A 12,106-nucleotide genomic window follows, 5' to 3' on the forward strand; every position below is an offset into this window, starting at 1 on the left:
GGTTTTGAAAAATTGTGATTCATTTTCCCTCCACTTGTGATAATGTCCTTCACCAGCAGGGGGCGCTCGTGCACTTGGCTTCCCGGCTGCTTTCCAGTCCCGTCTCCAGATAACGGGAAGGATTTTATAACTGTTTTTCCAACTTGCTGGAGAGCTGTGAGTCCTTAAACTTGCAAGTAATAACGGGGGATTAGTTTTTGCCTGACACATCTGAAGATCAGTGGTCATCAGATTGGGTGAAGATTCACTCCCTTGACTAGCGGCTGTCTTACGAAAACGGGGATGAGGTATTTGCCAGCATCATCATTTGCATTTGCATCTGATTAGAAACAAATGGATAGAGTCAGTCCCTCTCAGAAGAAAACGCTGCCTCTTGAAAAAATTAGTATTCACTGTGCCTGGGGTTTTGTGCTTAGAGGGGAAAAAAAGAGTTCTAGCGCTTGCTTTATTTCTTGTCTGTGAGAGGAATTTAAACTCTTTCCTGAATCCACCATCAGAATTCCAATGATGGAAATCAGAGTGAATCCATGGCTCTGGGACGTTTCCCCCCTCTGCGTCCACCCCTCCCGGGCTCTGCACCTGAGAGGCACCTGTGTGCTCCCTGTTGGACCCTATGAGCCCAGGTGGTCTCCCCTCTCTCTGCCCAGGCTTTAGTTTGCTTGCCTCTCTCCTCCAGATGAATGACATTGGATGAGTGCAAAGGAGGGACCAGGAGAATAACATCATTAGATACACAAGCGTAAGGAAAAGCATCTGAGGACCGTCCAGGTGTAGACGCATGGCTTATAGTAGCTACACAGGAGACTATGAGCCTGTTACAGGACCAGCTCTCTCCCTGGTACTTTAAAACCCGGTGTGACGATTTGAGGTTCGTTACAAGATGAGAACATCTTTTAAATATCATAACTGTGTTCTGGCTTCCCTCAGATCACAGGCATTAACAGGAAGCATGTTCTCTTCCTGCGCTGTTACTCTGTCTTACTGTGTGCTAGTTTGGGAGAAACTGGTCCTTCAAAGACAATGTGTGTCTGATAACTAGTGTTGCTAATACCTGCTCCGTCTTTTCTATGTGATGTGAACAGACATGAGGTCTGTGTGGAGCTGCTATTTGGAAACTGCTGCCCTTTTTAAACTTGAAGTCGAGCATTTTCACGGAGGTGACTGACGCAGGTGCCCTCATGCCAGGACACCTCAACCCACCATCCGTCGGGGTCTGTGGCTACGGGTACCTCCGAGGTGCCCCAGGTCTGGCCCATCAGCAAACTCCTAACCCTGTGAAGGGAAACCTGAGGCGGCCAAGGCCCTGTGCAGCCAGCCTCACTCAGTGAGAGGTCCTGGTGCCGTGTCAGAATGACACAGCCGGAGTGGCCTCTCTGTGGATCTGTCTCGAATATATCCGGGTGGTCATATCCAGTGGCTAAAAGCACTGACCATTTTCTTACTGGTACTTTCTTAGTCAAGTCAATCATACAAGTTCCAGGAACGCACGTTTCTCCCTGTGTCCCTAGAAGGATCCAATATAAAAAAAGGAGCAAAGAAAGTGGCTCTACTTGCTTTGAAAACACGGGGTGGACACATGATTATTTTCACCCCAGCTGGTCACAGACCAGAAATGTTGCTCTGTGTGGCCACCTCTTTTTGCAGATGTGGAAGTGGATACTCAGAGGGGTTAAGTGAAGAGCCTGTGGTCTCCTTTCGGCCCCAGCTCCATGTTTTAATCTGCTGCGTCATCCGAGATTCCTGTGGATTCCACGTGCATGAGAAGGAATGTCCCAAACCGAACCCTAGCAGCAGGTGGAGAAATCACGGGCCAGCCACGTGACCAAAGGGAAGGGAGAAGAACTTTTTCCAAGTTTGCAGACTTACCTCCTGTTAAGCTGTGAAGGCGTGATGCGCTAGAAACAAAAATGTGCTCAGATATAAGAAAAACAAATTAGTGTCTCTCGGTGGCATCAGTCAGAGATGTCGGTTAATATCTAGAGAACTGGGAAAGCTGTAATCACTGCTCTACTAGAAAACGAGTTCCTACTTATCTTGGTAAATACTGGCGACTGGATACGACAAATGTGCGGCACGTCTAGTGAGAGGCGAGATTTTTCAGGTTCGTTGTTATTGGGAAGGATGCAGTTCTACGTAATTAAAACGGGCTCGATCAGCTCCCACTTTCAATGGAAAAGTTATGCCTCAATCCAAGCGGACTGTACTGTCTGCAACGTTCTATTTTGTTCATGTGGTTAAAAGCATCCAACTAACCAGCCATCCAACGAGCAAACGTCTTTGATACTTAATCCTTCAATTTACACGTTGAACACAACAGAATTGTGCACATATCCGCCACGTGGCGTTAAGGATACACGCCTTTAGTAGATGGTTTCACCAGTGGTCCAGAGACACGGGGAGCAGAGGAACTTGCGTTCTCCTTTTTTCCGCCAGAGCAATCTTTGATTTCGTGGCACCCTCAAGAGACCCGGATCCAGGCAGCTCAGCGGTTCATCTCTTTAACCTGTTTGGAACCACAGACCATAACGGTGTCGCTGTTTCTCTGAACTGCCGACAATAAGGGAGAACAGCAGAGTAAGACTTGGGATCAGTAAAATGATTTTTTTCCTTGTGAAAGTGGTAAGGAAACCAAATCTGCTTCTTGCGTATTGTTTTCTTTACATTTAAGAACCACGACACGTAGTTCACTGTGAAACAGATATACTTTTTCTGCCCTTTTCCTCTTGCTTCACACTTCTTTCGATGGTCTATAAAAATCCTTCACCGCCCTCAGAAATCTTGTTGCGGTGATTTGTCCTCCTTAAGGACTTACTGAAAGAGGCAGCAGCATATCTTGTGCTGAATGACTCTTATCCGTGGCTGCCCTGTCTGGCTGCCCTTCTAGCCCTTTGGAAGGACGGGTTGTGGCAGCTTTATGCCCCTGTGGCGACTGGCCCAGGTGCTGAGCTAGTTGCCAGTAAAGTAAGTACTCTGGACTAGAGCATGTGACCCAAAGGTCACAGGCCTGTGGAAGACATGACACATCTGGCTGGAAACTCTTCGAGCTATGAGTCTCCCCCTTTCAGAGCCGGTCTTGATGAACACGGCATGTTTTAATCCCCACACTCTGACCGCACGGTGCTCTCTGGCCGTTCCCAGAAATCACTGGATCACGAGGTTATCTTGGGCCTTCTGGGCATGCTCCTAGTTTTGTGTATATGTGTTTTTCAGAGGAAGCAATTGCTCCATTTCTGGTCAAACAGCTTCTAATACGCCTCAAGAGAGAGCATTAGATTTTTTCTGGCAAGGTCAAGGCGTTTAGATTTTGCAATCTGGAGAGAATTCTTTTCTGTCTGAATGACCTACGCAGTTTTGCCCTACGTTTTTGCCCTTGGCAAGGTTAAGAATATGTTTGTTCCTGAATCACTGACTCGAAGGAGTTTAATTAAAGCCGTGGGTTTTTTCTTTCTTTAGAGAAAGCCATGCAGTATCAGCAGCGGGCTTTTCTCAGTTACGGGAGAGATTCACAGGCAGACCTTCATTGAGGTGGAGATTTTCGGTGACCTGCTGCCTGTTCTGATGACACGTTTCTTCTCAGATACTGGCATGTGAGAAGGCTGGCGGGGCGCGGTCTGTGCGGAGGTGTGGGTCATCCCTGGTCCTCCGCTCAGCTGGGGCTGTTGCCTGGCCCGTGGTTAGAGGGGCCGGTTTCCAAGCTGGAGAGTTGACCCTCTTAGCAGCCTGTGAAGCCGAAGGCAGCGGGCTGCAGGCAGCACGGCGGCTTCTGGTTTCCTCTGTGATGTTTCACCGGAAACGAGGAAACCGAAGCCCCCGGCCTCCTCTGCACCGATGGCTTTGCCTCCACGGGATGGCCGTCCAAAAATCGGGGTCAGAGGCCTCCTGGCAAGGACAGAACGAAACCTGGGATGTGGTCATGAGGTCACCCTGGACACTGGCACACAGGAAGTCAGTGTCACATGTCACAGCCGGCGCGTCCGCTCCTTCAGTGAGCGTGTGGTGGCTGCGTGGCCCCCGAGGGGGGTTAAACTCGGGCGGGGCTCTGAGGCCTGGCCTCCACTGTCACCCCGGTGAGCGGGCCAGGATGGTGGAATAGGAGGCAGTGCAGTGGACAAGGGCCCGGCCAGAGCTGGGAGCTGCGGCCACGTCGGCGAGGACGCCGCAGACCGTTGTGTTCTCCACCCACAGCTCCGTCTTCTCGTCCAGACAGGATGCGCGGCTGCCCCTGGGCCGTCCCGCCAGGGACATGAGGCTCCCTCTGCGGTGCCCAGGCCACCCTCCCTTGTCCCATAAGGCAGCTCCTCCCTCCTCGTCTCGGGCAGCCCTGGAGAGCTCACAGCCGGAGGCCTGGGCTCGTCGTCCCCGCAGGGAAGGCTCACCGCTATTTCCCGAACTCAGGGCGCCTGGGCTGGTGCCGAGAGCGACGCTCTTGAACGTGGGTTTGGAGGCCTCCCGTGTCTCCTTCCAAAACGGCGGGAGGACAGGTTAGATGTCGGCCTTAACCGCTCCGACTGTTTTCCTTGCTCCCAGGCACCCACTTTTAAAGGCCTCAATGTGTCTGAAGTACGCAGAAGACTTCCCAGCGTTAACATCAAACAGCTCAGCAGAGGCGTAAGCCCGGACGCCTCGGCTTGGAATTCAGGAGTCTCCTCGCGCAGAGCGACAGCAAGTGCTTTAAGGGATGCGGAGTCCGGAAGATTATTTTGGAAGAAAAGCCAAGTTGCAACAGTCTTTCCTGCAAGTGAAGGCTGCAGGCCCGGGCGCAGCTGCACTGGGGGGCAGCCCGTCAGGGGTGGGGGGAGTAGACCATGGTTCCCCAGGAGGGGCCCGGCCCCACGACCGCCAGTCGGCCTCCGCCCAGGTGGGCAGGGTCCCACTCGCTCTGCTCTGGGTCCCCATGGCCAGACCTCCAGGACCCATCAAAGCCACCCAGCTCTGGTCAGAGCCATTTGCTTGGGCATCATGAAGAAATCTATTGAGAAAACCTGACGACTAAATACGAGGGAAGCCTCTGGAAGGCCTTCCATGTGAGTGATGCCTGGGGTCTGGGGGCTGTGCTTCCCGGGAGCAGAACAAGAGCCCACGAGCCTAAGGCAAGGAGTCACCCTGAGCACCTCGGGGTTGGCGGGGCTGGGCTTACGGCAGGTCCCTGGAGACTTGAGGAAATAACCATGGAGTCTCAGTCTTCAGAGAGATGTTTGCAGTCGCCGACTCTGACCCCTTTGCTTTCTGGGTGAGGAAGCTGAGGCCTGAGAGCAGGAACCCAGGAGCTGACGGCCAGAGCTGGGGCAGCCTCGCAGGGTCCCTGCGGGAAGCAGGCCTGACGCGCCCTCGATGCGCCGGCAGCTTCCGGATGTTTCTCTCCATCAGCATGGGGGCCCGGGGCGTCGGCAGGACAGACGGTTATTTCTGACGTTGGTGTGCTTTTCAGGCCAGGAAAGGAGGCTCAAAGCAGACACACGGAGGCTGGGCAGTGGACTCAGACCTCCCACGCGTGTTTCCATCCTTACCCTGTGCTTGTCCAGGTGCTAAGAGTCCGACTCCTTACCCCCCGAGCATCCTGGGGACAGTTGGTTGGGGGATCACAGCGGGCAGGGCGGCTCTGGACGAACCCCTGGGCACCTCCCGGGCCGGGCATCCAGGCAGTGTCCTCTCCAGGCCGCGAGGACCGGTTCCCGGGGTTTGTGGGATGCAGGCAGAGGGGCTTAAGGAAGCCAGTGAGAGCAGCTGACAGGCGTGGGAACAGGGGCTTTCCCCTCTGTTCTTCCTGCATCTCCAGGGCCCAGACGTGCAGGTGTGGGTGGGACGGGGTTTACTCGGGCGAGGCACTTGCTCCGCGCTCCCCGCCCTGGGCACCTTTCCAGCTCCTTCCATCCGCAGGCGCCAGGCGCTCTGGGTCGTGCAGTTTCCAGAGGCCCAGCCGTGCGGAGCCAGGGTGACATGATGGAGAAACCAGAGGAAAGGCTCTGCCTGTCTCCCCACGGAGCTGTCTTCCCTTTTGTATATTTGCTCCTTGATTCTGCCTTGGAATTCGTGCTTTCCCAGCTTGCTTTTGGGTATCAAATATTATTTCATGCGTGGCCTCGGGCTTCCCGTCTTCCATGGTCCTCTTCCAGCCCTCAAGGTCAGCCCTGTGTCAGAATCAAGAGAAGTGTTCAGGCTCCTGGAATCAAGGGATTCCTCACAGGGGACCCAGTCCTGGAAGCGCAGCCACAGTGCTGAGCCCACTTGTTCCTTGACGTGTAGTAGGTGGGGCTCTCCCACCCTTCCTGGTGTGTTTGTTCGGAGAGACAGACAGACAGACAGAAGGAGGTCCGGGTGCAGGACGCCAGCCTGACATCGCTCACCGACTTTAAGTTTCTGAACCACAGGGGAAGGAGGAGGAAGCTTTCGGTGCCGAGCCGCCCGGTGGTCCTGCACCGCCATCCCCAGCCCCTGCGTCAGCCCTCCGGCCGTGGCCTCACCCCGCGGCTCCTGTCCCCTCCGCAAGCCCACTCCATGTGCCCTTTGTCGTATTTTCAAACCACTTCGTGCCACCTGGCCCTTCAGTGCTCTCCTGTGTCCGGGGCCGTTAACACTCCGAGAAACATAAGCTCTTTCTGGAAATACTGAAGAATGCAGCGTGCCGGAGGAAGACACAGTGAACAGACAGCAAAGGCAAAGGCCGCGGACGCCCGGCCCCCATGCTGCGTCCCTGGGGCTGCTGTGTGGACCTCGTGCATTTCTGGCCAGTTGTGTACGTGCGGGCACAGAGGTCTGTCTGGGATGAAGCTGTGGAGGGTGGGGCTGCGGCCCTTCTTCCACCAACAGAGAAGAATCGTTCTGCTGTAAGTTTCCTGACATCCCCAAATGCCAAAGCCCTGGCCTCTGGCCCTCCCCACCCTGCACTGTATCTGGGGTTTCTGGCAATGTCTCTGCCTCTTGGTGGAGCAGGCCTGCTTTCTGACGGCGACGTGTCCCATGGAGGAGAGGACGGGGGTCCCAGTGGCTTCGGGCACAAGGAGCACGTGGGTCCCCGCCTGCGTGCCCGCATCCCCGCTGCCAGAAAACAGGGAGCGTCCGCCCCAGCTCTCCGCACTCGGCCTGGGAGCCCAGGGCCCCCTAGAAGGCCTCTGGGGCCCAGCCCTGGCTTCCTCGAGGCTGAGTCTGGACCAGGCAAGGCCCGAGGGCCCCAGAGGTCGTGTGCCTCCAGGGGCACGGGGCCCTCTCGACCTCCCCGGGGATGGGGCTGTTTGCTTTGAGGAGCCACCGAGGGGCCCTCTGCGCCGGTGAGCACGATGGTCAAAACTGAAACGCGATTCCCGTGAAACCCGGGCTCGGCGGCAGCACCCCTCTAGCCCCACTGCAGCTGTCACCTGGAGATGCGCCCCTGCCCACCCGAGGGGGCTTGACGGCAAGTCCCTCCCGGCAGCCAGCGGCCCCGGCACCGCTCCCGTGGTTGGGTCCTACGACGGGCTCGGGCCCTGGGCTCTGCGGCCGCTCTGCCAGCCTCCCCCGGACCGACGTCCGGGAGCCAACCCTTTACGTCGTATGGATCCGCTCCTCTCCTGGGACCAGCCGGTCCCGCAGGCCCCTGTGGTCACACCGTCCGGTGCGGGGCAGAGGGCTCCGCGGTGGGTCTCACCTGCGGGCACAGCTCCCGGCTGCCTGGGTCCCGCTCCCCTGGCCCCCTCTGCTTCGTTTGAAGAGGAAGATCCCCAAGCGGGTCTCCTGGGGCCCCATCCTCACCCTCGGGCCTCAGTCAGAACTAGCTTTCCTGTCGCGTGCCACGTGGTTTCAACCTCCTGCGCTTTCCCGAGGTTGGTAAGGCCGGTCGATGCCCGGGCACAGCGCCTGCTGGGGTCCCAGAGCAGAGGTCCGGGCGGGTCTGTGTCCCCCCACGAGCTGAGTCTGACCCGGGCTGATCGCGCGCCTCCCCCGGGGTCGCCCCAGCCCGCCGTCCACGTGGCTGTCCCTACCGTCCCTACGAGCTCCGAGGGGCAGCCGGGAAGGAGGTCCTCCCCCGGGGAAGCCCAGCTGGGCTGGCGCCTGGAAGAGCTCACTCACCTCGTACTCGGTGGGCGCTCCGTGTCCGCTAGGCGCCGGTTTTCGGAGGAGACGGGACCACAGGCGGGTCAAGGCCATGGCTGCCGGCCACCTTGGGGGCCAGGCTCGCTCCAGGAGCTTGTCCTCACCCTGGTCCCACCTCCGTCTGGGCGGGACCCCCAGTCGAGGCCGCGCATCCCTCGCGAGGACCCCCCCTTCCGTCTTTAAACATTTTCCTTTGCTCGCTTCCCCTCAGGAGCTGCCCTGCTCGGTCTGACAAACGCGACTTTCCAAGACTCCCGTGGGGGGGAGCGAGGCCCTGGCAGCGCCTGCACCGTCCCCGCGGTATGGCCGCGGCCGCCGGGCGGAGCCGTCTTACCTGGTGCACGTTGCACAGCCCGGGCGGGCTGCGGGCATGAGGGGGCAGAGGGTTCCCGCTCTGCTTGAGCCACGGGACCTGCCAGAGGGACAGAGCGGCCACTGAGTCCATGTCCTCCAGCGGGTGAGCTCCTGGCGGCAGGGAGGAGGGCGGGCGAGCGGAGGGTGAAGATTAGAGGATGAGGCACGTGACGGTGATGGAGGATGGACCAGCCAGTGGCCGGGGCTCAGGGGACACGGGGAGGGCAGATATCAGGGGACAGCCCCTGAGGGCTCGGGGGCAGGAGGAGGGACGACAGAGAGAAAGGAGGGAGGAGAAAGGTTTAGGGAACAGTTATTTCCCGGAGTCTATTCTGGGGGCCTGTAGCTCATTATGTGACCAAATGTCCTTAAAAACGTTGCCGGCACCAGACATGTACGATTCCCAAGGCAGCTTCATGTGAAGAGCTGAAAGGGCTTTTCTGAGTCTGTAATGGAATAGATTTTACACTCTGGGGGTTTTTATTTTATTTTATTTTTCTTTTAGAGCAAGTGTGTTAGCTTCTGCTCTGGATTTACAAGTAGAAGTCTTTCCTGCTCTGTGCGGTTACCTGTGGCTCTCAGTTGGGTCCCCTCAGTCTGTTCCACAGTAGAAGGGAACCACTTCAAGAGCAACAGAGCGCTCAGAAGGCATCCTAGCCGACCACTTGGAGTTAGGCTTTCTCACGGCCGTTCTTCTTTGCTGTCGGTGGCATTTAGGAGCTTAATAGTAATATTAATAGGGACCTGAAGTTGCTTCATGAGCTGTGAACGAGCCTGAACTCTAGTGTTATAAATCTTCCTGAAGAGTATTTGCTCCTAACTGAGCGTGCTTTCTCTGTTCTATCGGCTACGAGACAGTTTCTGCCGAATCAACCAACGTTGAGGGATGTGGTGGAGAGAGTAGTATTACAGGACCAACGTAAGGGGCCTGCAAGAAGTTCCTCTCTTTTGACCTGCCATAGCAAAATGGCAAGAGAGAAAGAGGGAGAGAGAGAGACAGAGACAGAGAGCCTCAAAGGGGTCAAGAGGTGAAATCAGTGTAATAGGTTTCAAGGGATGTCTTACATTGGCTACAGATGAAATGGAGTTTTAAAAACCAGGTTAATAGTCGGTTATGCATGGAAATAAGCAGTAGTTATGACACAGGAAAATATTATGCATTCTAGAAATATTACTGTAAAGTGAACACACTAGGGTTTCCAGAGGCAAATCCGTGGTGAGCGTGTACTTAGCTGTGCACCTCACAATCAATTGTCTCCGCTTGGGAGAGGCTATTTCAATACTAGCAAGAAGTACTGGCGACTTTGATGCACGGTATTGGGTACTTAAATAAGACCACTGAGTACTTGCTTAGAAGCACACCTCAGTGGATAAGCCTGTGGATTCTCTGCCTTGATGAGGCCAGGCTGTCCCCACTGAGGGTGAAAACCCTCAAAAATGGCCTGTGGTCCATGCCTACACTTGGTCCAAAGGCAAAGAATTTTCTAGTCCTCTATTTAAGACCACATCCCTTCTTAAGGAAGAGGTCAATCTCTCTGCGACATTTTCAGGCAGCTCTGGGGGCTGGTGTTAAGGCCCCTCTACTGCCACCCCGGCTTCCTGGGCGCTGGCCACGCAGCCTGGGGTAGGGATGGCCCACGGCTCTGAGATGGGGTGGCCCCCTGGGCGACAGACTGGCCCACGGATGCCTCCCTGACGGCTTGCCTCTCCTGCGGTGGCAGGAGGACGGAAGACAGCTCTGTCTGTCTGTGTGAGAGCAGAGGAAGGTTCTCCACCTTGCGTCCAGACGTGCTCAGGATCAAAGGGAGAGCATCTCCAGCAGAAGGAGTGGGGCACCCGCAGGGCAGGAGGAGAAAAGGCAGGAAGGCCTCTTCTGGAAGCCGCGTGTCACCCTGTCCGCCTGCTACTGTTTCTCATGGAGCAGGACGCTTCCCGAGTGCTTAAGAGTGTGGTGATGTCCATAATGGAAAAACTCTAAGATAACCTATCAAACCAGAGTGTGAGAAGAGATTTCTCCAATTCTGGGATGCTAAATCCATACTTAGTGATTTCCACGAGAGATCGAGGGAGTGTTTTCTTGCCCTAATGATGAGATATTCCCTCAGATGTCAAGCTAAGCTCTCCACCAACCGGTAGGAATTGCCTGTGCCTTCTACCAAAAGGAACATCAGCGATGATGGAAAGCAACACCATAACATGGAAGTGAGTTTAACAGGAGATGAGTTAGGACAGGGTCTGGTGGCAGGGTACGGGCACAGACGAATGGGAGACAGATCGAAATTAATCCCATGTCTTTGCACTTATTTCTAGTTCACCAGCAACCCCGAACTTACCCTCAATTTCACAAACTACCTGTCATCCTTAAAAGAACCAGCCTGCCTCTACGTTCAGATTCTCCGCTGTTTCTTCTACCCCCTGGTATGTACCCTCCCAGGGAGCCCAGGCGGGGGCCGTCTTTCCTGTGCTCAATCACTCAGTAAATGCTATTGAGGGTCCCATGTCCCAGGCACAGGGGAGAATACAGTCATTTCCCCCAACGTGTACAGGACGGTGCTTTGAGAGAAACAGTAAAAGCCTCAGGCAGAACGAGAACAGTCTGCAGAAGGGTGTGCTCGGGCCCCCAGACTCACCTGTTGTGTCAGAAGGTCATGAAAATACCAGTTACACCGTGTGTAAAGTAGTAAAGGGAGGGTCACCAAAAAAGACAACTTAAAAAAATCACATGCAATTAGTCTGTTAAAATGTTTAATAAATGCATGAAAAGGAAGATATATATAAAAAGCAAAAAGGTCATCACAAAATCAAATCGGAATACAATCACAGAAGGCAATCAGCATTAAATACATCAACATAATCTACAAACGTTTCACTCAGAGGACGCAGCCAAAGGCTGCCAACACAGGGGCGCACCATTCCGATTTCCCTCGCGCCTGGTTAAAGACAGCGGAGGAGTGAGGCCACAGGAGGACACAGCAAAGCGCTGGGAGCCGATCAGTAATGGCTCCCTAACTGATCAGGGGAATGACACGTCAGAAGGAATTCCTGTAGGAAATCTCAACAAGTGTTTGGGCGCAGAAACACATATACCCAGCGTACAGGGATCTTTCTCTAGAAAGACTCTTGGCAAACGGATGTACTGAGCGGCTGGGTCGTGGCCACGTAGACGCACGTTAGCTGAGATCCGTGTTTCGTGCATCGCTGCATCGCGAGTGGACACTCTCGGCTGAAATGAGCGAGTGCAGCTCCGCCGGCCCCGACTTCAGGGCTAGACTCACACGGGGCGGGGCACCCTGCTCAGACACTGCCTGCCGTGTCCTTCCTGTCACCTCCAACTGTCCCCCTCCCCGGGGGGTTACAGAATACATCTCTAACAAACATTAGGGTGCCATGGTAACGGTGAGGAGTTGTTACCGTAGAACTAAAATGTGTTCAGTGAAATTGAAATGCAGTGGAAAAAAAGGCAGGAAACAGGACATTGTGATTAACTTGCAAGACTGCTTAGACCCCGGGGCACTGAATGACAGCAAGCGTTCTTATCCCACACAATCAAGGTTAGAGGCAGGGAGGTCATGCTGCATGCTGACGACAGGATGCTGAGAGCAGCAGGTTGTAAATGCAGCTCTGACTGGAGTCAACAGAGGAAAACAGGGATAACCACCAGCACAGAAACCTGCCGTAAAACACC

The 12,106-nt window shown here is 55.1% G+C and overlaps 1 protein-coding gene across 4 annotated transcripts in view; it reads right to left on the reverse strand.

Moving 5' to 3' along the window:
• The window catches only part of MBP (myelin basic protein), an 89,909-nt gene that overhangs the window by 20,952 nt on the left and 56,851 nt on the right, over nucleotides 1-12,106 (reverse strand). For 2 of the 4 annotated variants that reach the window (XM_030868222.3, XM_060311070.2), the window contains one exon: nucleotides 8,402-8,479. The exons of the other annotated variants lie outside the window; for them this stretch is intronic. In XM_030868222.3, the coding sequence (XP_030724082.2) occupies nucleotides 8,402-8,479 (78 nt within the window). The remainder of the gene's footprint in view (nucleotides 1-8,401; nucleotides 8,480-12,106) is intronic. 4 annotated transcript variants of the gene reach the window in all.

This window comes from Globicephala melas, chromosome 13, assembly GCF_963455315.2.
Source record: "Globicephala melas chromosome 13, mGloMel1.2, whole genome shotgun sequence".
Taxonomy (NCBI): Eukaryota; Metazoa; Chordata; class Mammalia; order Artiodactyla; family Delphinidae; genus Globicephala; species Globicephala melas.